This window comes from Bacidia gigantensis (genome assembly GCF_019456465.1).
Source record: "Bacidia gigantensis strain McMullin 20006 chromosome Unknown contig_255, whole genome shotgun sequence".
Classification (NCBI taxonomy): Eukaryota; Fungi; Ascomycota; class Lecanoromycetes; order Lecanorales; family Ramalinaceae; genus Bacidia; species Bacidia gigantensis.
The window spans coordinates 948834-972856 of NW_025408605.1; the positions used below are offsets into that span (position 1 = coordinate 948834).

General features: G+C 49.2%; 8 protein-coding genes across 8 annotated transcripts; 6 read left to right on the forward strand and 2 right to left on the reverse strand.

The window, feature by feature from the left end:
* Window positions 1-2237: 2237 nt before the first annotated feature.
* KY384_007010 (uncharacterized protein) lies at window positions 2238-3216 on the forward strand (the record flags this gene model as incomplete). The annotated part of the gene is made up of 2 exons (XM_044815503.1): window positions 2238-3039; window positions 3089-3216. The coding sequence occupies 2 exons, from the start codon at window positions 2238-2240 to the stop codon at window positions 3214-3216; spliced, it is 930 nt and encodes a 309-aa protein (XP_044667377.1).
* A 978-nt stretch (window positions 3217-4194) lies between these two features.
* Window positions 4195-5482, forward strand: KY384_007011 (uncharacterized protein; the record flags this gene model as incomplete). The annotated part of the gene is made up of 2 exons (XM_044815504.1): window positions 4195-4219; window positions 4275-5482. 2 exons carry the CDS (start codon window positions 4195-4197, stop codon window positions 5480-5482), a joined length of 1233 nt encoding a protein of 410 aa, XP_044667378.1.
* Window positions 5483-6987: 1505 nt separating this feature from the next.
* Window positions 6988-9520, forward strand: KY384_007012 (uncharacterized protein; the record flags this gene model as incomplete). Its single annotated transcript, XM_044815505.1, has 3 exons — window positions 6988-7124; window positions 7221-7245; window positions 7292-9520. 3 exons carry the CDS (start codon window positions 6988-6990, stop codon window positions 9518-9520), a joined length of 2391 nt encoding a protein of 796 aa, XP_044667379.1.
* A 1106-nt stretch (window positions 9521-10626) lies between these two features.
* KY384_007013 (uncharacterized protein) lies at window positions 10627-12011 on the forward strand (the record flags this gene model as incomplete). Its single annotated transcript, XM_044815506.1, has 5 exons — window positions 10627-10841; window positions 10932-11005; window positions 11061-11282; window positions 11333-11667; window positions 11760-12011. The coding sequence occupies 5 exons, from the start codon at window positions 10627-10629 to the stop codon at window positions 12009-12011; spliced, it is 1098 nt and encodes a 365-aa protein (XP_044667380.1).
* Window positions 12012-12366: 355 nt separating this feature from the next.
* Window positions 12367-14467, reverse strand: KY384_007014 (uncharacterized protein; the record flags this gene model as incomplete). The annotated part of the gene is made up of 2 exons (XM_044815507.1): window positions 12367-14187; window positions 14243-14467. The coding sequence occupies 2 exons, from the start codon at window positions 14465-14467 to the stop codon at window positions 12367-12369; spliced, it is 2046 nt and encodes a 681-aa protein (XP_044667381.1).
* Window positions 14468-14793: 326 nt separating this feature from the next.
* Window positions 14794-16248, forward strand: KY384_007015 (uncharacterized protein; the record flags this gene model as incomplete). The annotated part of the gene is made up of 4 exons (XM_044815508.1): window positions 14794-14814; window positions 14867-15413; window positions 15463-15747; window positions 15800-16248. The coding sequence occupies 4 exons, from the start codon at window positions 14794-14796 to the stop codon at window positions 16246-16248; spliced, it is 1302 nt and encodes a 433-aa protein (XP_044667382.1).
* A 3704-nt stretch (window positions 16249-19952) lies between these two features.
* On the forward strand, window positions 19953-20753 carry KY384_007016 (uncharacterized protein; the record flags this gene model as incomplete). Its single annotated transcript, XM_044815509.1, has 1 exon — window positions 19953-20753. One exon carries the CDS (start codon window positions 19953-19955, stop codon window positions 20751-20753), a length of 801 nt encoding a protein of 266 aa, XP_044667383.1.
* Window positions 20754-20837: 84 nt separating this feature from the next.
* Window positions 20838-23568, reverse strand: KY384_007017 (uncharacterized protein; the record flags this gene model as incomplete). The annotated part of the gene is given in 5 exon segments (XM_044815510.1): window positions 20838-20916; window positions 20928-21793; window positions 21839-23099; window positions 23154-23265; window positions 23313-23568. The coding sequence occupies 5 exon segments, from the start codon at window positions 23566-23568 to the stop codon at window positions 20838-20840; spliced, it is 2574 nt and encodes an 857-aa protein (XP_044667384.1).
* Between the last annotated feature and the right edge of the window lie 455 nt (window positions 23569-24023).

Below are 24023 nucleotides of genomic sequence, written 5' to 3' on the forward strand. Positions count from 1 at the left end.
AAAGCATGAACATGTGTCTACCCGTCGATCCAGCAAGAAAGCTTGATAGCCTCTATTACCTCCGATGAAAGAATTGAGACAGCTATGCCCCTTTATAGTCATACCTGAGGCGTTCTAGTTCATCAATCTCCATGGACACGGCGGCTATTGACTGCAACGAAAACTCGGTTATCGAGAAGATTGCTGTGGTCAAAGTGAGCATCTGGCCCTTTCGCATGAGCTAAATACTGACCAATAGGGAGCAAACACAGTGTCCAAAAGTAGTCTGGAACGCCAATCTCGCTCGTCAAGACATACCCATTGACTCCTATAACCAGACCTAAGACCCCATTGAGGCGTGTGATCCTCGGCCTTGAAGTGTCCGACGAGTTTGACACAGCAGTCACGGACGATCCCTTGTAGACATAGGCTGTAGAATCGAGGAAGATGGTACTGGCGCTCATTAAGAGAGACGAGATACTGAGCAGGCATAAAAGCTTGACTCTGTAGACTTGGGTTGTGAGGAGAGACGGAAAGAAAAAGGCTGCTGCTATGAAAGAAAGGCCAAGGAGAACTCGCTGTGGTTGCGAATCAATAACGAACGACATGAAGAATTGCATTCACCTTGTATCGGTCATTGTGGTCCTGATCTGGTCGTCTCAGCCGTTGAATAAGCTTTTCTTGCTCTACACCTCATTTTAGGGTCAACTATTTCTAGATGCTTTGAATCGAGAGTACCTTCCTCGTCTAGCTCAAGAGGGATGTCATCGTCGTCGCTGTAATCCAAAGGATATTTGTATGTTTTTCGTAGCCTTGAAGCTGTCATATTAACCGTAGGTGATTAGCGTTCAAGTCATTCGTTTATATCTAAACAAGATGGCGCTAGTGCAGACACGACCATAGCGTGCACCTACCCTTTGAAGAACACCTCTTTCGTGCGACGGCATGCTTCATCGATCTTTTTGACGTTCAAATCCTCCTTACAACGATGGCTCATTGGCTTCCCAGAAAGTCATGGGAAATCATTTGCCCATCTGCATTGCGCGCACACAAGTACAAAAGCCATGGCTTTGCTCGAACCGCCCCAAGTCGCACTCTGATCGCTGCTCCCCGACCAGGCAGCGTTCTCACGTCACGCCGCAGCGATCGTGAACTCCCCACTCCAGTCTCTTCCTATCGCATCTGGCTACGTACACTGCCCTTGTTCATTGCGGCAATCACCCTTTCCGCCCTTGGGATTTTCAACTATCAGAAACAGTCCTCCTCCGTAGTTGCAGCAACTCTATATGCCTTACGAACAAGTCAAACAGGAAGGAAAGAGCTGGGAGATGAAATTCATTTCCGTGACTACTGGCCGTGGATCTGGGGGGAATTGAATCAGCTGCACGGAAAAATTGACATCCATTTCGGTGTTAAGGGAACTAAAGGGTCGGGCACAATGAGATTCAAGAGCGAGCGCAACACCAGGTTGGGATTTGTGCGTCTGAAGAAGCATTTGCTGCTATCTTTTTTTATTTTCAAATCATCTGCTAACAGACTCGGCATTTCAGTTTGAGACCACTGTATGGAGCTTGACAAGGGAGGATGGAAGAGTCATCCAGCTGCTTGATGAGGGCAGACCTGATCCAGCACAGCAAATTGGAAATTCAAGAGGGTCATACTAGGGCACACACAAAGCCTCTAACGCGAGCGTCCGATATTAGGGCATCTACGGCTTATACGTTCCACAGCAACTCCGACAAACTCGTAGCTCGTTCAACATCCGTCGTTGAGACCGATGACGATGATTAGTTCGAAGGAGCACAAGCTTGAATGGTATCTTCAGAGGCGGTCTTTGTTTTTCAAGACGAACCTGCTTAGGAAATCGGAACACTTTGACTGATAACTCCTTGACGAAGGAGATTTGAAGGCAGGTGAGAACGATATGGAGAATCTAAAGAAGCAAGATGTCAGGGTGCTTGCGCGCTAGCATCATACTAGGACACGCCATGAAAGGAGTAGAGGCTCGATCCTTTAGGAATGATCTCATGAAGTAGACGTGAAGTTATGTAGGAGAGCTGTATACTTCCAGATCTTCCTCTGCCATTAGTCCGTAGAGAGCTTTGCGACTGGAACAAATTGTCTCAACTCATCAAAATGCAAGGATGTGAGGTGTGGTCGAAACCCTATGGTAGAGCAATTGAAGTCCTTGGTGGAGTTTTGGTCTTGGCACGCTTGTGTCCCATTTTTATCATCAGTCTTCAATTAGCAACCTTCAGATGCTCAAGGGTCCGATGATGAATATAAGAATCCTCAAAGGCTGCCTTGAGCCCCCTCCAGCATTTCTTCTTCCTCGTCTACATCTCGAAATACCTACCAAACGTGGTATCAAATCCATCTCCAAACCTCGACAGAGTCGCTTTAATAAAGGCAACGGGCTTCCAAGACTAGAAGCCTCTACAGATGCCGCCTTAGCTCGCAAAGCACATTCCACGCCACTACGTTCGGGGGCATTGGCCATCAAGAAGGGTATGTCCGCCATATATGACACGGAAACTGGCCGTCGCCATGCGTGCACCGTTGTTCAATTAGATCGGGTACAGGTTGTCTCCCACAAGCGGAAAGAGAAGCACGGATACTATGCTGTACAGGTTGGGTTAGGGTGGAAACATCCAAGCAATGTGACTCGGCCACTGCTGGGTCATTTTGCAGAGCATGGCGTGAGCCCAAAAAGGCACCTAGTAGAGTTTAAAGTACGAGATGAGAATGGACTCCTGGAGGTTGGCAAACAGATCGGAGCCGATTGGTTTCAAGAAGGACAGTATGTAGACGCAAGAGCCAACTCACGAGGCATGGGATTTGCCGGAGGTATGAAGAGGCACGGATTCAGTGGACAACCAGCTTCTCACGGCACGTCATTGACTCACAGAGCTATGGGTTCGGTCGGGCAGTCACAAGGTGGTGGCTCTAGAGTCCTACCTGGAAAGAGAATGCCGGGGAAGATGGGCAATCATCAAGTGACATTACAAAATGTTAAGGTGATGCGGATTGATGACGAGAAAGGCATCGTTGTGCTCAATGGTAGGATACTCAATAATGCTCGCCTACATCAAGCTAACGACATATTTAGGATGTGTGCCCGGACCTAAAGGGTGTCTCGTGAAGCTATCAGACGCCATCAAAAAACCGTGGCCTAACATACCGTTGATGACTTCCGAGGCCCAAGTTACAACAGAACCGTTGAGAGCGACTGCGTGAATGATTTGACTGTGTGAGCGATCGGAAGGGCGACCGTGATGCAACCAGAACCACGACCACATCGTGGACGTCGACAATGAAGATCAGCGTCAACAAAATACTGGACATTGATGTATAAACTAGCTATTGGCGACCAGAAATCCAGCTCATGAATCAACAGAGTCAACCGCTAGCACGTCCTGTCATGGTTCTTGCTCGGATGATCTATTGCGACAGATCTCTTTCAGGCTTGGAGATGGTCATGGTGTGGAATCGCATGAATTTCCAGGGTGATACCAAAACATGTACCAGGTATGGCGAAGCATTTGCTATGTGATGCCTGCAGGTAAGACTTCAAAGCCCCGTTGGAGTGATGAAAGTACCAAAAACGATCGCCACTGCGAATGTGCTCCATGGATGGCGTTCGGGCTTACGAGCATTGTACAATAACACATCAACACCTGATGATTGCATGGTGCTGTAAAATAAGCCATACCGTCGCCACCTAGGTTGAAAAGGGGCAAGCTCCTCTCGTATTTCCAAAACAAAGTTAGCGCGCTTACCCTCGTCCCCTTAGAACTAAAGAACTAGTCAGCGTAATTTCCATTTTTCATCCGTCTGTCTTCCGCCATCGCAGTGTCAGTAAAGCTCTATCGGGCCCCAAGACCGAGTCCTTCCCCAGACCGCATCTGAGGAAATCTTGAAGGTGATTCCTGGTATCACAATTGAAGTCGGTTAGGTGGGGCGGCAGGAGGGCAAGAGGAGCGGCAAATTGTGGGCCGGATCAGAGGCTTGCGACCAAGAGATTCTGAACCAGCAACACGAATTGAAACCCACACAATTCTCACTGCCATCATCCATCATCCATCGCTCTTCATCGCACAACATCTACGGGCGCATTGACTTGCTGCTCCAAGCAATCTGGCTTGATCAGTATCGAGAGTCCGCCAGCCTTCGCCGTCTAATCGACCTGCTGAGGACTTGGCTTCCAATCCTACAATGTCTTCTCCCAGTAACCAAACAGGTTCGTGATACAGCAAAGGCCCGAAAATGGCTCTCTGATCTAATCGGGTATCTAGGTATCTTCAACTCGGGTCCAGCTCAGCCCGTCAGTCAACCTGTAGCAGTCTCGTCAATTCAAGACTCTGCAACACTTTCTCCGAGCTCTGTTGCGGTCACGACTACATCATTACCTCAATCAACAATCAACGCTCCATCGAGCTCCTCGCCATTAACCTCAGCGGCAGATGCAGGTACTGTTACCCAAAGTCAGTCAGTCGTCGTGGTTACTGCCGCTTCTACGAGCATTGAGTCAAATGCTGCGGGGTCCACCCTAGCACCGCAAACTGTCGTACGAACATCAACAGCATCTGGACAAAGATTTCCTACAGACTCGGCGACCCGCACCGTCACAGCATCGTCGTCATCAACAAGTAAATCAGGATCCGCAGCTCTTGCAAGCTCGACTACCAATCCTAGTCCTGGAGGGCTCTCTGCTGGCTCTAAGATCGCTGTCGCTGTAGTGGTTCCTGTTGCCGCTGTCGCTATAATCGTCCTGCTTGCCATAGTTTTCTGGCGTAAGAGAAAACAAAGGAAAGAGGCGGAAGACCTTCGCCGAAAAGAGGTCGAAGAATATGGATTCAATCCCAACAACGATCCCACACTACCAGTCGTTGGTGGCGCTAGCAGCAATGGAGATGAGGGTGAGATGACACAGAAAGACGGCTCGGGCTATCGAGGTTGGGGTACAACGTCCACGGCACGAAAACCTTCAACAACACTGTCGAGTGGAAATGGTCCCATAGGTGTTGCAAGATCTACTAGCGGTAGCGACACTGGCCGATATGCCAATGGTTCACCCACAGGAGGGACAAACAAAAGCTCAGACGCACACTCTAATGATCCGCTTGTGGGCAATTCGCCAAATGGACGACCACTGACAGGAGACTCTGAGACTATTGGTGCTCTTGGAGCAGTGCCATCGAATGACAACCGCCAGAACAACATCAACCGTGGACCGTCGAATGCGTCTTCCGCATATTCAAACGCTCACAGGTCGGACACCTCAGGCGAGGGAGGTATACCTGGAGGTGCACCTGGGCAGCAATATTACAACGACGGTTTATATTATGATGAAGGAATGCCGCAGCATGGTCCGTATGGAGACGGTAGCTACGGTGGTGCGCAACCAGTGATTCGGGATGTTCCAGCTCGAAGAAATACACGGATCGAGAATCCTTCAGTCCTACCTCCCCAGGGAAGTGCCGGCATCGCACAAAATTTTTAGACCGGTCTGATACCCGAGCATATTTCTACGGCGTTCATTTCCTGCACAGCTCGGATCTGGGGTGGAGTTGGTCATGGTGCCGCCCTGGGGTTTCGATACTAATCAACAATCTTTCTGTGGTTTATCTTCTTGCAGTGGTACATGAAATATCCGACAGAACAGAAGTCGACGGGCTTATCTCGCTGAAGTTCATTTCTTTCCTCAATATCGCGGCGACGGAGTACGATTTTTGGGAATCATAATTAGCGAATGACGGTGGAGAACTGCTCAGGAAATGGCTTGAAAGGAAGGTGAGGTGGCGATGTATATATCAAGGACAGCTTCTCTGGCGTGTAGCCGTCTTAACTCACAACGCTTTGTCGATAGACTAATCACATACTGAGTGTTCTCCCACGAAAGTGTTTGCTGATTCTAAAAGCATTCTGAAAGATTGTAAAATTGCGTTTATCTACTGCACTGCGATCTCACGTAATTGGTTAGGGTACGCTCTAGCAAGAAAAACGTGACAGCGTTCAATTCGATGATTGGTACATTTACCTTGCACCTACTGAATGCACCAAATGGTCCAAATTGGTTGCATCAAAACAGCAGCAATAGCGATGAATTCCTTCCAGTCGCCCTTCCATCCAAAATGGTGGGACCTGTTGAAGTTTTACAGGTCGGGAATATCACGATTGGCGTCGCCACAGAAAAGGCAAAACGATTGGTCCTCGTCTCAATCTTGATACCGTGTGTCAGTGTCCCAACAATACCATAGCTCTGCTCTGCCTTTCGCAACACTTGCATGCATAGTAATGGCTGGGACGTGAAAGGAACATTGGGACTTGGTTGCCCTGAGCTCTCCTTTCGCCTACCTCTCGGGACATTAGTCTAGGAAGTGATAGAGATACTAGCTACAAGCACCAAGCACCAAGCACCAACTACCAACCATCAAGCAGCTATAATGTACGTCAACTGAATATGATGTTGCATCTTGATCATACATCGGCCTTCTTTTCTCATGCTGTCACATTATTTCACACCTAACAATCAGCTTCATCAAGGAAATTCGGCAAGCACCTCCAAAAACGGCAACTCGAAGTCCCTGAATATGCCACGAGTTTCGTGAACTACAAGGCGCTCAAAAAGGTTGAACCAAGTTTCGACGGCGACTGTCAATTATGCATGTCGAGCTAATTAATACATAGCTCATCAAATATCTAAGTGTAACACCACCAATTCTTCCTCAAAATGCGTTATCCCAGGTTCAGGAGAGCCAGGACCCACAAGGGACGCTGCAAGCCAATAGAGCAGCTTTCTTTTTCCGGCTGGTTTGTTATTCAGATTTGAGCAGTAGTGGGAAGTCGCTGAAGGCCTCAAGGAACGTGAGCTAGAAAAAGTCAACGCGTTCTACTTGCAGAAGGAAGCTGAGGTCCGCGCGAATCTTGCTGTACATTCTGCCCGCGATGCTTACTTCTCAGTAGCTTAAGCTCCGTCTGAAGACTCTCTTAGATAAAAAGAAGTTAATGCAGGGAAGGACGAACACACGCTCTAAAGTCTCAGCCAGCTTTATCGTAGTAGAAGAAGGCTTTCAGCTGTTCTGCAACGATCTCAATAAGTTGCAGGTGAATATACCTCTGATCAACCGGTTGACACGTCTGACGTACTCTAGCAATTCGTCGAGATCAATAATACAGCCTTTTCAAAGATACTAAAGAAGGTGTGTGATATTTGCAAACTCTGACATTGTTATTAACAGACGCCAGTGGGACAAGACCTCCAAGGTGAGAATCAAGGCTTTCTCGTTTGATCTGACTGATTGCGGGTCAGTCACGCTTCAAGGAGCTTTATCTATCCCGCGCTGTGGAAGTCCAACCATGCTTCAATCGCGACGTGATTAGCGATCTTTCGGATCAAGCAACAACTAGCATCCAAGAACTTACTGCCTGGGCTGAAGGTGAAAACATCCGGTACGAGCCAAATAGACCTATTGAGTACACGGTGACGGGTCAGGCGGTCAGCGTTGACAATGATGATATCGATGCACAATTTTTGCAAGCCGCAATCAACAGCAACATCTCTACCCTTCAAGACTGGATCACTCGCTTGCTGACACCTCCTGACGCCAAAGACCGATTCACGAGGATATTTCTGGCTGCAATTCCTGATGCATCAGAGACCTCATTGGCCCTCCTTTTGTCAAGCGGTTTGGTAGATATACAAGCTGAAGATGAAGTTAATGAAAGGAATTGCCTGCATGAAGCTGCTATTTCCGGCAATCAAGCTGCCTTGCAAATAGGTTTTGCACATCGAATTGATGTTTCTAGGCCAGATGTATATGGAAGAATACCACTGCACTACGCCTGTATCATGGGTCGAGTAGCTATGGTACAGCAACTGCTACGGCTGAACCCTCGGACGATAAATGAGTCGGACCACGACAAATTTACACCACTCATACATGCCATTGCCCATAATCAGCTAGATTGTGTGCAGGAGCTTCTCAAATACGGTGCTTGTCTTGATCCAGAGAACGAATCGGACCATGTGCCGCTAAACTTGGCTTGTCAGTACGGTCGGACCGCTATTGTCAAGCTCTTACTAGAACAAACTGCAAAGTTATTGCCGGACGCTGAGGGACTGTATCCACAGCATCTTGTCGCCAGATCTGGGCAGAACCCAGAGACTTTGCTTCTATTGGAGAAATATGGCGCAGATCTTGATCAACGAGATAAATTCTACCAATGGACACCTTTGTTCCACGCAGCTTCTGAAGGCCAGGTCGATTGTATACAAGTTCTTGTAGATCAAGGTGTCGATACGACGATCTTGGATGAGAAAGGCTGTTCCGCGATGTATTACGCTGCTTGGGAAGGCCACCTAGGCTGCATGAGGCTCCTCAACCTGGAAGAAGAATCCACAGATGGACCTCAGCCTCGTCTCAGGCAGACATCATCACTTCCACTATCGGAGGATATAATTGCTGAGCCTACTGGAGGGGACGGAATCCCAGACTTGTCACTGCCTCCTCCAATAATACCACTTCGGCGTTACGGCCATAATTTTCTGGACAATAAAACCTTCATACAACTGAGCTTCGAAACGACAGGGTCCGACGCAATCATTTTCTACCATGACAGCAAATACCCGGCAGCACGTCTGACAATTTCTTCCAAGTCTTGCGACGTCATTCCTCGCAATATCATGCTTCCTATACAAGAAGACGCCCGAGTCGTCCCTTTTCAGATTGATGTCCTCGGCTCCTTCTCGATCGACTTTGACATCTATCCCACGTTTGGATCAAAGGTCATTGCGAGAAGTGTTGCACTCCCGGCCCTTTTTACGGCGCAAGCACACAGCTCGGGCTCTTGCTGTTTACCCTTATTTGACCTTCGTCTGCGGCCTATTGGACAGATAAGCTTTGCATTTCAGGTCATCAAGCCGTTTCAAAGCATGCCATTAGACGTCACAACCTTTGCTACCTACTGGAGAGCTACAAGTCAGATCGATAGTCACCCAAATGGGTTCATAACTGGCTCTAGCTTGTCAGGAAATTACGTACAGCTCTTTGTCCAAGTCACAGGAGATGGGATTCCTGTGCTGTATTCAAAGTGGTGCGTTGATCATCAGGGATTGGACGTGCCTATTAGCAGATTGAGGTTTGGTCAGTACTCGAATCTCGGCCTTCGAGATATCAACCAGGATGAGCTGCTGGCCAGCATTGCACGGAAAACACCCGAGGACAACATTGAGATCCACCACCTTCTCGCCTCGTCATTTGCAAGTCTAAAAGATGTGCTATCACACCTTCCAACAAGCATCCATTTAGAGATTCGAGTACTGTTCCCGACAGCTTCCCAAGAGCAAGAGCTAGGGCTTAGCCCCAGCCCCAACATCAACAATTTTGTTGATGCTATTCTCAAGGCGGTCTTCGAGCATACTCGGATTACCAGAGAGCAGACGCCAGACTTTGTGCGCTCCATCGTCTTCTCATCCTACAACCCCGACATTTGTACGGCCTTGAATTGGAAGCAGCCAAATTGTATAGTTGGGTCTTGAACTTACTGGAAGCGAACAAGTAGCTGACTCATTGAACAGATCCGGTGCTTTTATGCAACGGGCTTGAAGTCATGGGTGAGGCGGACCCGGCGCAAGCGGCATGTCCGACTTTCTCGGTCGCTAGCAATGGGCAACAATCGATGTCGGTCAAGGAAATGGTCAGGATGGCGCAAAACAGTAATTTCATGGGGCTTGTTTGCAGTTCGTGGCTACTGGTAAGTTGATCGCGCTTCCACGCCGGCGAGGAAGCATGTGCCATATTGACAGTTTGAAACAGAAAATGGTACCGTCCCTGATTGGATCCATCAAGGTGGCAGGACTGGTTCTTGTGATGGACACATCACAAGAAGGGCCGCAAAGTGGAGCAGGAGAACATGGACGTCAGATGCCTGACGGCGTTGACGGGATTTTGAGGGGCAATGGGATTCTCCGATTCAACGAGACGATTGACATGTAGAATGCATCGTCGTCTCCATTCCACAAATCTACCTCTTGATGCATATTTTCATATTCCTCAGTGCCTCGGTGCCCCATGGAGACTAGCGCTGGGAAATCTCTTCTTGAGACGCTAGTGGGAATACGGCCAATCAAAGCCGCGTTGACGCAGTATAGAGTACCTATAGTTGCGTCAGCCATTCTACTCCTTCGACACCCTCCTTTCCTCTAGTCTTATTCATTCCTGTCCTGCTCGTGTGCTTCCTCACCCCGTTCTGGTATCATTTAGAACCTCGATATATTCCCACCGAGTCGATCTTGCATGATTCCATGCAGAGTGCTCCTCCACTATCCGCCCTGCAGCGCCCCTCCTTTGTCTCTCCACCCCACCTTCATACCCCCCGCCTGCTTCTCGACCGTCGCGTGGGCAGGCATCATCAGGAAAGGAACGACCAGCTTACAATTCGCCGCCGCATCTCCCTCTTACCCTTCTGGTCCTCTCGCTGATTGCTTGTCCCAAACGGACCAGGCCCATTGACGACGTTGATGACCTAAAGCTAGCCTCATGGATTGCATATGGTCCTGGTCCGCCCCCTCTCCGCCGCGAATAGCCTGCAAGCGCAGCCCAATTAGCCCTGGCTGAGCATATAGTCGAAAACATACAAATGAGCATGCCAGGAGTACACGAGCGGACCACCGCGCCCGGCGGCGGAGATGTTGCGCTTGATCACGTGCCATCTGGAATCATCCCCATGTCTGACCAGACGGCGGCCTGGGCGAAATCACATCGAACCATGATAGCTAGTAGTACTAGTAGTATAATGAGCACCTTGTCCGCAGTGCGTACTGAAGCTCTTCCGCTGGAAAAGCCGGCTGACATCCCCGAGTAGTTCCCCCTTGACTCCGTCAAAACTCGTATGCAGGCGTATGATATTCACCATGACTCTTCAATAGCATTTTGGCTGACCCAAGTCAGCTATCGTTACAAATCTGTTGTCGACTGCGTCACCCACACGTATCGGACGGAAAAGTTGAAGGGCTTCTGGAGAGGTACGTCCGGTGCAGTGAGTGTGAGATATAGAGGATAATCGAATGTCGATTCTAGGTGCACTTGCGCCAATGTTCAGTGTTACTCTTGTGAGGACCACATCATTCTCAATCTACCAAAAAGCGAAGTACAAGTACTCGGCAGCCATTGGAAGGGCCACAGGAGGCGATGAACCTTTAGTCATAGTCAATCGACCAGGTAGCACCCCAACACTGGCAACAATGGCATGTTTTGGTGCCGCCGGGGGAACAGCAGGGGCCCTAATCACTTTTGTAGCTTGTGGGTAAAGGGAAGCTTACTGGTCTTTTTCTGGACTGATAATCTTTCAGGTCCTTTTGAGCTCACCAAAATGTCTGCCCAGATATCCACTCTGATGGCCAATCGTAACCATTCCAGCATGGAGGACCCAGTACTGAAGTCAAGCTACCAGCGAAAAGGCACCATTCTCACAGCCAAAAACATCATTACCAACCGCGGCCTCTCCGGGATGTACTCTGGGTTTAGTTTGCATCTCCTTAGAGACACTATCGGCACGATCATATACTTCACTACATATGAGAGCACAAAGCAAATGCTAGTCAAGATTCAAAAGAGCGACTCACCTACCTCTCCACTTTCCGTTGCTGTTGCTGGAGGGTTTTGTGGCCTGGTTTCGTGGGCTTGTGTACGTCAAACCTCCCTATGTGATCCGCCACATGTCTATCCATACCTTACGTTAGATCCTGATTCGAGTTTTGCTGACCACGACCTCAACAGATATATCCCATCGATACTGCAAAAACCCACTACCAACGTAACTGCCTTTCCACGCCGAAGGGTCAGAAGGTAACCGTGCCAAAGATCGAATTCTTCAAGCGCAACATGTACTCGGGGATCGGCGTGTCAATGGCTCGCTCGTGCTTAATCAACACCATCTTTTTCTCAAGCTTCGAATTCGTCAAAAAGAGGATTAACCAACTACCCGATGCTCCACCTATCTTTAGAGAAAGAACGGATGGTATTGAGTGACCAAATCGAGTTTTTCTCTGGGCCTGTTTCTATGCTTTCTTGTGGTACTCACCTCGACCAAATTAGGGTTTACAGGACCGATATTGTACATCATAGCGTTGGTGTTCAGCACAGTATCAGCTCATGGCTTGATTTTCGATTGTAACTGGATTGGGATCATCATCAGGATGTTTTGTAATGCATACTCTGGAGTCTCGAAGGCTGGGAAATGCAGCCTAATAACAAACAACGCAATTTCATGAACGGCATGATAGTACAGAGGAATTGGCGAATGTTGAATCACAATCATGACAAAGTTGCTGCATTTGGATTTCTCCGTCTTGCCCCAGCTGATTTCAGCCATCATGACTGCCTGTTACACACCGGCTGTCTTTGACCTGCTTCCATCTTTTAATTGATAGTACTCCCCGCTACCCCCCTCCAACAGCCAATTCTTCTCAATCTTGGTGACATCCCTGATAAAGGTCTTCTCCCCCGTCTCCATAAGCTCATGGAAAATTACCCAGTCCGCCTTTCGATTAAACATGAGCGAGCTTGGATGCGCATGCAATGTCACACTCTCATTCACGGTCTTGAAAGTCCCGTCCGGTTGCATTCTCGCCGCATGCACGAAGTATCCCGTGGTCAAGCATCTCCTAATTCGGACCGCTCGATCATTGCCGTCCACTTTCTGCTTCTGTCCAGGGGCCAGTGACTCCTCCACTTGTACACCCAGCCGCTCCAGATACCGTCTTAATTGGTTCCTCACACTGACAGCCCTTGTCATGCTCTTGAAGTTTAGATGATTCTCCCTGCACCATCGGCTCTCCTTCCTTCCTTTCGTAATAAACGTCTCATAGACATTCAACAATGTTAAGTGATCGCCCTCTTCAGCCGCAAATTTCCTCCTACTCGTTTCCTGCCCTTTCCGTCCATCGCTACCTTCGAACCATACCGAGCCTTGCAGACTGGTCATCGCGGCTATGGAGAGGATCTCGCTCAAACAGCCCATGCTTGGTGCTTCCAGCAGGACTTTCGCCATCATCGGCTCAACCGCTAGTTCAGCCATCCGGATACCTATTGGCCGAGTGAGCTTGGCGTAATCATCGAGAGCGCCGAGAGAATACAAGAGCTCGAGTGCGCGAGTGACAAGTTCCGCTGGCGGCGGAGTAAGGAAATCGAAGCGGAGAATGTTGTCAATACCCAGAGCTTTCAGCTGCAAAATCACAGGCGCCAGGTTTGAGCGCTGGATTTCGGGCACCGTGGCTTCAGTGAGCGCGTCGTAAGCCCTTTCGGTATAGAGACGGTAGCATTTTCCCGGCTTTGTGCGGCCAGCGCGTCCCGCTCTTTGGATCGCTGAAGCTTTTGAGACTGGGGTGGGAGTCAGCGTTTCAATCCCTGTGAGAGGATTGTAGGCACGAAGTTTCACGAAGCCGCAATCAATTACATAGATTATGCCGTCTATGGTCACGGAAGCTTCAGCAATGTTTGTCGAGACAATCACCTTGCGGGTGTTCTCCGGGGCAAGGTCGAAGACGGAAAGCTGTTGCTCGCTTGTGAGCCCAGCGTAGAGTGGAAGAGCCAGGACAGACGGGGCTTTTGGGTGGAGAGCGAGAGAACGGTCAGTGATCATCTTGAGGGCGACGTCGATTTCTTCACGGCCGGTCAGGAAGGCGAGAATGTCGCCTTCTGGCTCGCTGGAGTGAATCTCGAACACTGTCTTGACGACTTCTTCTAAGTAGTCTTCTGCTGGGTCTCTGAGGTAGTGAATGTCGACGGGATACATTCGTCCTTCAAGACTGATTATTCTGCCAATGGCTAGCTGTGTGTCGCTTCCATCTATGGCGTGCGTTTTGCTCGAGAAAAAGTTGAGGATACCCTCAGCTTGTAACGTAGCACTACTGACAACAATGCGTAAGTCTGGCCTCTTCTTCCGGATCTTCTTCAAGACGCCAAGCAGAATATCAGAACTCAGCGATCGTTCATGCGCCTCATCTACCATCACAACAGAGTACTTGGATAGGAGAGGATCAGCCAAGGCCTCGCGTAATAATAAACCATCGGTCACGAATTTGATATGGGTCTTGACACTAGTGAGGTCCTCGAATCTGATCGAGTAGCCTACTTCTTCACCAAGCTTGCAGCCAACTTCCTCCGCTACTCGAGCGGCGACTGTTGTTGCAGCGACACGGCGAGGCTATATTTTGTGAGATGTAGTGTCTTCACTGTTTGACTGGAACGAACTCACGTACTTGGGTGACCCCGATCACTTTCCCGTCTGCAGTCCATCGTGCTTGATTTAAAAATTGAGGAACCTGGGTTGTCTTTCCGCTTCCGGTCTGCCCAACAATTATGGTGACAGGGAAGGTATCTATCAAATACAGAATGTTCTTACGATGGCGCGCTATTGGAAGAAGAGAAGATGGCTTGTGCAATGCTGGGATGAACGAGGATGAAAGGTCAAAATCCGCTGCCATTCTTCCACCTCTAGCTTGCTCAACCTACATCTGAATCTACATTCTGGAATTCGAACGTATCAAGTTACTTAGCTCCATCCTAATATCTAAGTCTGTCGTGGAGAAATGTGATGTGTAAGAGGTCGGTGACAATTAAGCAGTCAGAAAACCCCTTTTCAAAAACCCACACCGCCACAGCCCCGGCGCCACACCAGCATCTACGTTCCTCATGGCCAACAACTTTTCCAACTACCTTTAACAGAAAATCACTATACCGAACCTGAGCAGTCATTTATCTGTGAACCAAAGTCTGAACTGAGGAGAAGGAGTATCATCTCCCGCTCAGAATGGCAGATGCTGAGAAACCCGTATGTAACTCTTCAAGGTGGATGCTGTACCAGCCTGTTGATGGGCCTCCAGAAGTCTGAGCCCCACCCCGAGTCGCCTACGACCGCCAAAGCCCTAGACTTCGATGACGATACTGCCGATGCCCCTTCGTCACCTCCTAACAAGTCCACACCTTCTAAACCTACCCCCCATCCAGGATCTGGCGAGGATGTTGCTCCCCCAAAACCTCCGCGGCCGCTAGCTCCAGAGCAGCAAGCAGAAAATACTCTCAAGGAAGCCTTCCCAGCCATCGATGCCTCTGTCATTAAGGCAGTCTTGCGCGCCAGTGGTGGCAGAGTGGAACCCGCGTTCAATGCGCTCCTCGGCATGTCCGACCCTGACGCTGCTGAGCCTGCTGCCCCTCCACAACCTCCAAGGAGACAGCAGCCGCCTACAACGGCAGAAGAAGACCAGCTTGCGGCTGACGAGAGATATGCTCGGCAGCTAGCGGAGCATTACAACGGAGCCGATTCGTATGGCACCGCTCCTCAGCAACAGCGTCGAGGGCAACCTCAGCGGCAGGAGCGACCTCCACCGAATCAGTACGACGATGAGGACAGAGAACACAGCTTTTTTGATGGTCAGAAGTTTGTACAAAGGTTTGGGTTGCCTTTACTAAATGTCTACAGACGATCTACCCGTGATACGGGACAACATCAAGAAAGGTTTCCTCGAGACTCAAAACAATTTCAACAAATGGGTCACGACTTTGAAAAAGAAGATAGATGGCGAAGATGAAGATGACTTCCAGAAGGCACCAGCTGTTCCTGCGCAAAATTATACCCAACCAAACACATACGGCTCCCGACGAAGTAGCGAATTCGGTAGAAGAAGCACAGATCGAGAACGGTACGACGCTGACCCGCAAGTCATTGGGGATGACTTTGCTGGTCTGCATTTACACGATAATGAAGGTTCGCTTGAGATTCATCTAAATTGCGAGGACTTTGACCTGACATTGACCAGCACACCCAGAGCGGCGATCTAGCCGACCGCAAGCAAATCCAGATCTCTTCAAACCCACGCCACGCCCTCCGTCTAACGCGGGGCGCCGAGTATCATTCCAAGATGGTCCACCAGAAGAGATAGACATTCATTATCCCAAGTCACCATCGCCCCTCAACCGCCCCGGCTCAGGCGCGGGTGGAAAGAATAGCAAGTGGCAGCCTCTGGCGGCTGCCGATCCTAGCCCTGTCGCCGAGCACGACCCGTTTAGTCTTGGTGATAGTGACGACGAGGAATCCAAAAAGAATGACGTGAAATCTGAGGATACCGAAAGACTGAAGCAAGCTGCTGCGGAAGCTATGGCTGGCGATATAGGACCTGGTGATGGTAAGAAGCTGGAGCCGCATGACCGGAGTGGGAGCCTCGGACAGAGAGACAAGACGACGGAAGACTTGGTCAAAAAGTCATGATCTCACAGAACTCCTTTGCGTGATGTGCGGGTGGCATGTTGATGGCCTTCTCAGCGTCCTGGCGTCCATAGCGCTATTGGCAACCCTTTTGGAAACACCGCTGAATTCATGCAGTTTCACAATGACTTTCTCAAGCCTGTTGCCATAAATCTGCATCATACGCTGTTCTCATACTGCCATATCCTCCGTGCAAGTCAACAACCCCTGCCTATTGCTCTTTCGCTCCTTCTTTTCTAAGCTCTTCGATGACAGCCTGCGACTCAATCTTTAGCTCTGACACACGCAAGGACTTTCAGGTGGATCGCTCACAGCCACAGCTTCTGGGTGAACGCCGTTCTCGATCAATGACACGCACATTGGTATCGTATGGCGGTCGAGTCCGGTATTCTGGTGCAGACGTTAGAGACATTGTCTAGAGACGTGAAAGAAACAAACGTACTAAAAGCTGAGATATTTCGAAGAGGATATCAGTGACCTCTTTAGCTGCTCGCTTCTTCTCTTGTAGGCCGTTGTCCATTGTCGTCAATCCTTATTGAGCATTGGGCCCCGATGAGGAGGGAAATGAATGCGTCAGATGGGTAGCGTTGTCGTCAAGGTGGTGTCAACTTTCTGCCTTGGTCCAAAACGAGCACAGAAGAGGCAATTATTAGCGTATTGAGAAATATTCCAGCTACGCAGGCGTGATGAGATATGCGTATCTGCCGGGGCTTTAGGATTAGTCAAGCCTGTCTAAGCATGTGACCGGTCTCGGGTGCCTCAGGTGGAAAAATAATAGGGGCTCAGACAACAAATCTTGCAGTGCTACCAGGGTCTAATAAGAGCTCGATGCAGCGAATTGATTTTCAGTCCCATTTGTCATTTAGTCCAGTTCAAGAACTATCGCTGCATTTCGGAGGACAGATCACCACTTGATTGTCTAGTGCTCTTTTGATTGGTTGCGGTTTCAAACAGGGTAGTCTGTGTTACGACCTTTCTCCATGGCTGGTCGAAGTCAAGGTCAACGATGATTCACATGCCTTCTCTCTGGCCTTTTCCTGATCTTTGTGTCTTCTATGTAAAGCAAAAAGGAAAACGCTGGCAAAGATGTACGCTGTCCCGGCAAAAATTTGGCTGTAAAGGTAACTACGGCCTGAACCTGGACGTCTCAATTTTAATGCAATTGCCTCCGAGACTGTTTTTGCGTTAGACTTCGAAGAAGCTTGAACGGAATACAATCCTTACACAGCGCTGGCAAAACCACCGTCAGCCAGGAAATAGAAAGTAAGGATTGCAGTTGTTGTAAACCGACGATCTCTGCACAAATGGGTCCGATAGTCTGCCAATCTCGTTAGACACTTAACAGCTCCACTCATGGAATATCGAGTTTTACCGGCCAGAATACACCAAGGATAGCACCACTGACAAGAGCGAATAAAATGGTCACTCCGAAAGATTCCGCTGGAACCCATAGAGCGAAGCAAACGATCCCACACACGAACGTGAGAATGGCAGGGACTATGATCCTTCCAAAATGATCACACAGAGAGCCGATGAAAGGTCGTCCGACAGCGGTACCTAGGTTCAAGATGGTGATGACATAAGTCGACTGGGGCCGAGAAAGGTGTATAGCAAGTGCGAAGTCTGGCAGAGAGAAAAACAGCACCATTTGCCCTAGAGCAGATTTCAAGGTTAGCTGTACTCTTTCTGGGGTTAATATGTCCAATACACACGCACCTAGCATACAAAGGAAGGCCCATGGTAGTAAGAGCCACACCTCGCAGCGAGACAGGAGTCGCAGATCAAAGGGATGCTGCTCTGGCATAATTATGTGGTTCCTGTCCCGGATTAGGATGACTGACGTGAAAAGCATCAAGAAGGCAACGATGCCGGTGATTCGTAAGGACCATCCAATTGACGTCTTCTCAATCAGCTTTTCCGTTGCGAGAGTGGTGATGATTCCTCCAACCCCAGATCCCGCAGCCGTAATGCCATTAGCGAGGCTGCGTTTCTTAGAGAACCATTGGGAAAGAATGGGGATGCTTGGCACGTATGTGAATCCTACCCCAATCCCTACCAGCACACCTTGGGAGAGGTACAATTGCCACGCTTTCACGGCAAACGATGCTGAAATCAGCCCTGCGCCAATGCTAAAGGCGCCGAAGAACATTGGAGGTCGAGTTTTGTATTGGCGCGCCAAGTAGGTAACAAGAGGTGCCACGAGCGTTGCCGCTGCGAAATTGAACCCGCCCACAAACGCAAAGTCGAGAGTACTTGCTCCTGGAAAGGAATTGTCTCTAAGGTAGTGGGAGAGATACACTCCATATGTCTGCAGCGGTTGTCAGAGAAGGCTTCTCACAATCTGGAACACGTCGTTTCGACTCACTGCTACAACACCCCAGGTGAAGCAGTTGATCATGAAGCAAGCCGCGACACAAACCCACCCGTAGCCTCCATCAGGTGGTGGAGGAGTAGTGCCGGCTTCACCCCTGGTCCTTGTTGTAATGGGCAGCTCAGATTCTATGATTGTCATGGCCGCTGTGAGTACACAAGTAGGAAACGCTCCAGAGGACGTCACACATGCTTTTAAGTATCATAGCCGCATACCGCATGTAGGATTAGATGTAGACGTCACCTGAAGCATCTAATTGTCCGAAGACTCTTTGGCCTCGCGCTCAGGGCCGCAATATATTCGTACCAAAATGATCTCAATCATCGTTAGATATAGTAACCCAGCAGACATCCATAGTGTCTAGACATCTTGGCCCAGTGGTTTTCAACGTTCACCACCTATATGCTGTTCGCAGTGGCCCGACAGCAGATCGACTGCAGTTGGCTTTACCGGTCTTTCCACAGGGAGATCTTGGTGTTCTAGACATACCATCTCAAGAAAATTATTGACCCGCATTGCACGGTGACTTTGCCTCAGGGGCTCAAAATATCTTTCATGGTGCAGGATTCGTAATGTAACTTCCTCGGCAAAAGCCTAAGGTATGAAGTTTCTGATATCCTGACGGAACGCTGAAGAAGCAGATCTTGTGAGGGGTAAAGGTGCTCAAAGGCCGCTGTGCTTCTAGAGTTTTTGTGCCGTTTCTATTCGTGTACGATTCATCACACGTTTCTCATGACCAAGAACGAGAAGCAAACGGCTTTCCACCTCATCTTGGACGAAACGTGAAAGCTTTCATTTGATATAGATGCAACGATCGAAAAGTTTTAGCAAAAAGAATCTGTAGGAAACGAATTCAAGCATCTCCAAAAACATATATTCGCTGCATTTGAGCATAGACCAAATAAAGAAATACAGAATAGAATCATCAAAATCCTAGAACATGATCTGTGCAATGCAATACAAATTCGGATCTCATAACATTAAACACTGTTTTCTTTGGTTTCAACCAAGGAAAACACTGTCGAGACGAAACGAGACTGTTCGATGCCTAGATCTACGAGCATGAGCTTCGACTACCTCAACGATCAGCAGAGCTTGTAGGAGTACAGATTAGCTACTGGTAGGCTTTGCAAGGCTGCTTGGAACGTAGAAATAGTGTTCATGTTTACTCAGCCAAATTGGCAAATCACAGCTTGAGGTCACGACGCTATTTTGATGGTCACTTTAGCGTGTAGTTCGACCTGGTCACGAATTATTTCGAGAACGCTCTTGACGCTTTCTACGTAGACCAATCCCATCCATTACCATCTCATCTTCTCGCTTGTCGACTCCCACAATGGCCGGCGGCGCCATCAAATACCGCCACCTCTCCCGCTCCTCTGCCCATCGACAAGCCCTCCTCCGCAACCTTGTAACGTCGCTCATCACCCACGAATCCATCCAAACAACCTGGCACAAAGCAAAAGAGGCTCAGCGTCTGGCTGAGAAAGTAATTTCCCTTGGGAAGAAGAATACAGCATCCTCCCGCGTCCGCGCTCAGCAGATCCTCTTCACACCCTTCAAGCACCTGCCCAAACTCTTCGGCGAGCTGCGTGAGCGGTATGCGGAGAGGCCAGGAGGCTATACGAGAGTGTTGCATATCGAGCCGATCAACCACCATCATGATCAAGCTGCCAGCGCGATATTGGAGCTTGTGGATGGGCCCCGCGACATGCGGTTTGCGATGACTGCTAAGAGCCTGGTCAGGGAACGGGCAGCGAGTGAAGAGAATGCGGAGAAGGGCGTGAGGGATATTACGGCGAGGAATGTGCAAAAGGTCACGAGGTTCAGGCCACAAGGAGAAGAAGATCTGCAAAGGGAGGTGGAGAGGCTGGAAGAGCAGGAGAGGGGAGCGAAGGCACGTGAGAGGAGAAGAGAGCAGAAAATGGAGGGGGCGAAGAAGGGGGCGGCAGAGAAAGAGAGGGAGAAATTAGAAGAGACCGAGATTGAGGATGATCCGAGCATTATGGGGAGGAAGAGGGACGGCTGGGAACGCTGGGATGTGTATGAGAAGGAACAGCGGGCGAGGAGACGGACGGTATACAGACTAGGGGAGATGAGGGAGGCGAAAGCGAAGCAGGAGAAACGTGTAAATTAGAACCAAGAAGTAGACCGCTATATATGGGTATCTATTGTCATCTCGCTCTCCGTGCCCCCAAAACAATACTGCTTTTGCAAAGCTTCACTCAATTCCATGAATACATGCCCAACTTCTTACGGTGAACGGTTGGTTGTAGTTACCAATAGCGCCAGTCCTACCACTAGCACAAACAAGGCGCCCAACATGACTGCTGTTCGATAGGGCCAGCCTAGATTGGTTTGCTTAGCGACCATACATCCAATGCCTGTGATACTAAAGACGAAGGCTGCAATCACAGCTATAACAACACCAACATCAACTTGGAACTCCGCCTTCTTTCGTCCAGCAGATAGCAAAAATCCAGCTACAATGAGAAGGACAATTGACGCGCTGAACGAGGATGCGCAGCTGTAGGAGAGAACCCTTTCCCGTGCGGGATCTGACCAATTCTTTGACTGATCAGTGAAAGTGGAATAGTTGCGTCTGTAAGGACGAATGGTTGACGTTTCGTCTTCGGACACATCAGAGTTGTCTCCGCTCGATACTAGGAGGTCTCTTTCAGCGCCTTTGAAAGTCTTCGTGTAAGGTTCCGTTGGCATTTTACTCGTGGTCATGTTAAGCACTCTGCGATACAACTCATGTATGCGATTCTTTCCCGGCAACCGGTTCGCTGTCTCAGGGTCCACATTGATGTAGAAAACGTCATCCTGCTCGTCTTCCGAACCATCATCAAATTCATTCCAGTATCGTTGCGGTGCTGGTTTGCCATTTGATTGCGAAGATCTCTGCCTTCGCTTGAGCCGCCGCGGACTCTTTGCAAAGGGGGGTGATGCTTGAGGTGCCTTGAAAATCTCTACCGTTTCCGCTTCTGGAGCAGAGGTCGCAGATGACTCACCTCGCGTGGTGGAAAAACCACTACTTAACTGTCCATTACGGGTGGAATGCGCTGAAGTGGATGAATGAGCCGAAATCGGTTCATTAAGAAAAGCCGTGCTTTTAGTTAATCGCCCACTCGACTCCGTGGGAACTTTACGAATGTCTCTATCAAGCGCGGAAAGCTATAGCTTGTGAGTATAATTTTGCGTATCACAGCTCGTACGTACCCAATAAGGGGAAGGTAGCCCGTAAGGCTTACAGGTCGCTGCGACGGCATGAGTCTCCAGGGAAAACCCACGAACTCGCTCAACCTGGTCACCACTTAGAAATTCGTCCTTAAAAATACAGGCGGGTGTTCTTACTAAGTGCGACCGGTCGAGGGCTTCGGTGAGACCAGCATAGCAAGTCCCCTCAATACGTATCTCCAGAATTGCGTGGGGGAATTGCTGCACATCTGCTAGGCTATCCTTACCGAGTTCCAATGTAGATTTATCCGTCACTAGAGACTGTCGAGAACAACTTATCAACGTGACAGCATTGTCGAGCGTCACCCAGACACCCTCGCATGCTGAGTTATCAAGACCAAGGAATTGAGTGCGATGGCTGGATACCTTGACCAAGGGTTCTACTTTGGGATTGTTTGATATCCATTGCCTCAAATTCGACGACGGACTGTCATCCTCTGATGAACCTGACTCCGGCGTTGTAGAATTCCAGAGAGTACGCACGGCTTTTTTTTGCATCTCTTCTTGAAAGAAAGTATGCCCATCTTGAATTGCCAGAACAGCTTCAGAAGCCCTCGAGAAGCGAATGCTCGCTGCAGCTTTTTGAGATGCTTGCCCTATTTGGTTTTCGATGTCATCCACGGTCTCACCACTCTGGCGCTTGGCAAACCTCATTGAATCGTCACATATAACAAAGCCGTAGTTCGGGGAATCAGTAGACGTATGCTGCAGCGACGAATGGGACGAGGCTGGACTTTTTCGGTTAGGCGACTGGTATCTAGTCGCTGACCGGTGCGACAAATGTCGAAGAAGAAAAATCTCGGCATTGATCAAGTTGTCTCTGTGTATCCAATAAGCGGCCTTTGTGGTTCGGCTAGATAATGGTGTTGTTGCCAGTGATATGTCAAGAACCAATGGATCGTGATTTTGGCTCGCTTCATGTAGCGTAGTAGCACCTAAAGTCTCAGCTGGTGACCTCTTCCCCACCGAGTTTGATATCTTCTTGTATCGTGAATCTGATTGCGTATTTTGAAGAAGGATCGCAGGTGACCCCCGTAAGATTCCTATGATGGCGGTGTATCGAAGGAACAGTGGTTCGAAGTCCTGGTTGAAAAGGCTCGTCGGCGGGTCAAATATAAGCGCGACAAATCGGTCCCCCAATGTTCTTGATCCTGTCCATTTCCTATATTTTTTGAAAAGTTTCCTGAAAGCCAAAGTATTTGCATTGACGAATCGAGAAAGCCGTTGTATGTCTGTTCCAGCTCTGCATCTAATAAGCAATTGAAGATGGCTCACGGCCTAGGTACATCATACGTACTTTTCGATGTTTACTTCTAGTTTCGAGGCTTTAGATCTCGATTTGCCTGGCACAAGTGTAGCCAAATTGTTTGCTGACCCTTTGAGTCTAGATGCCTCCTTTTCAAGGTCGACTAGTATCCTTTAGTAGAAGATAAGATGTGGCGGTCGGAGCTCATACTTAGCCGCCTCGCGAGTTCTCCCACTTTGACTTGCAGAAAGTCATTGATTCTTTCGTGCTGCAATTTCAACTCATCGAAAAATCGCTCTTCAAATTGTTGTGCCTCTGTAGCCTTAATGGAACCGTAGGAAATGGGCCGAGGACGGGTTGAGCCTTGAGTTGTGTGAAGCTTGATGAGACGCTTCAGATCGTCGTAGTCTAGATTATCTGTTGTCGCGTGACCAATTAGAACAATGACCGGAATTGACGACAGCATGGGTCCCTCACGTATAGACCACTCAGGAACGGATCTCCTGAACAACGTGTCTCCAAACTTCATCTCTCACGATGCTTTATATGGGCAAAGGAGAGGAAGGGCATGGAAGAACGAGAAAAGAGTGTGGGACTCAGCGTTCGAAAGGTGCGGGTAACGAATGCTGTATGTCCGGCAATCTGAGTTGAGTGCGGTACGTATTAGAGCTGGTGAAAAAATACATTATGCAATTGAATTTTGCCAATCGCTCGCATTAGCACAGTACTACTGCAGCCAGAGGTGGACGGTTGCCATAGCTTTACGCCATCGGCGGGGGCGAGGGCGGGGCAGGAACGACGCTCAACGGTCTCTGGGTGTGAATGCGGGTAGTGCACCACCGGCATTGAACTTACCGAGACTCTGATTGACTTCGAAAACGGTCGCTAAGTCCGGACCGCAGCCTAACCCAATCGGAAACT